This window comes from Henckelia pumila, chromosome 2, assembly GCF_033568475.1.
Source record: "Henckelia pumila isolate YLH828 chromosome 2, ASM3356847v2, whole genome shotgun sequence".
Taxonomy (NCBI): domain Eukaryota; kingdom Viridiplantae; phylum Streptophyta; class Magnoliopsida; order Lamiales; family Gesneriaceae; genus Henckelia; species Henckelia pumila.
Genome location: NC_133121.1, coordinates 78,568,626 through 78,569,782, shown reverse-complemented (window position 1 = coordinate 78,569,782; position 1,157 = coordinate 78,568,626). Strand labels below are relative to the sequence as shown.

Genomic DNA, 1,157 nt, shown 5'->3' with positions numbered 1-1,157 from the left:
GTTGAGAAAATTATTTTTACAATAATCACTAGTTTTAGTGTTTGTAAAACTCTTTGATTTATTTTCTAGTGAAAAGTTTTTCCCTGAGGCGCTGCAAGAGTATTTTATACTCTTGCTTAAATATCTGAGTCTATATATGTTAGTGGTTGCTAGTTTATTTTATTCACACTTTAATTATTTTCCGCTGCATATTTCTCAAAGTGTTTTTGTAGGTGTTGCCAACACTTTGTAACAACACCTAAAACTGTTTATGTGCAATCAACATTCCCTTACAAGTAGCATCAGAACCATATTCTTGATACACTAAGAACTGATCCTGGTTTGTTTATTGTATTACAGGGAATAAGATGGACTCATCTACTACTGCGAACTCATTTTTGAAACCTCCGATTCTTGATGGCATGAATTATGCGTTGTGGAAGACAATGATGCGCTATACTATCAAATCGATGGATGTTCGTGCTTGGAAAATCATTCTGACTGGTTGGACTCCTCCAAAGATGCTAGATCAAGAAGGAGAATACATTCTCAAGCCAGAAGCAACTTGGACCGTCGAGGAAACACAAAGCTCAAGCTACAATGTCAAAGCAATCAATGCAATTTTTTCATCTGTGGACATGAGAATTTTTGGACACATAGCTGACTGCACCGTTGCCAAGGATGCGTGGAAAACTCTTCAAGAACACTGTGAAGAAACTGATAGTGTGAGAAGAACAAGACTGAGATTTCTAAACACAAAATTTGAGAATCTCAGGATGGATGAGAATGAGACTATTGCTGATTATGATAAGAGACTTAAGGAGATAGCTACAGAGGCTTTTGCTCTTGGAGGATCTATTTCTAGTGAGAATATGGTGAACAAGGTTCTTCGGTCTTTGCCAAGGAGATTCAATGGAAAGATTTGGGCGCTTGAGAAAGTGAAAGACACCTAAAAAATGAAATTGATAGAACTTATCAGTATTCTTCAAGTGTTTAAGATGAACTTTATAGCACAAGAGAAGGATAAAGGGAAATCAATAGCTCTTCAAGCTTCAAAGCCCTCATACGAGGAGTATGTTCAATTCCACCAAGAAGTTCATCAGTCTGATTTAGAGGATGATTCGATCTCACTCATAACAAATAAATTCAATGATTATCTGAAGAAGATGAAAGAGACC

General features: G+C 36.5%; 1 protein-coding gene across 1 annotated transcript; it reads left to right on the top strand.

Moving 5' to 3' along the window:
- Nucleotides 1-347: 347 nt before the first annotated feature.
- On the top strand, nucleotides 348-932 carry LOC140877765 (uncharacterized). The gene has a single exon (XM_073281340.1). The coding sequence runs from the start codon at nucleotides 348-350 to the stop codon at nucleotides 930-932; it is 585 nt and encodes a 194-aa protein (XP_073137441.1).
- Nucleotides 933-1,157: the final 225 nt, after the last annotated feature.

Coding starts and splice junctions, on each gene's coding strand:
- LOC140877765 (XM_073281340.1), top strand. CDS start 348: ATGGACTCATCTACTACTGCGAACTCATTTTTGAAACCTCCGATTCTT.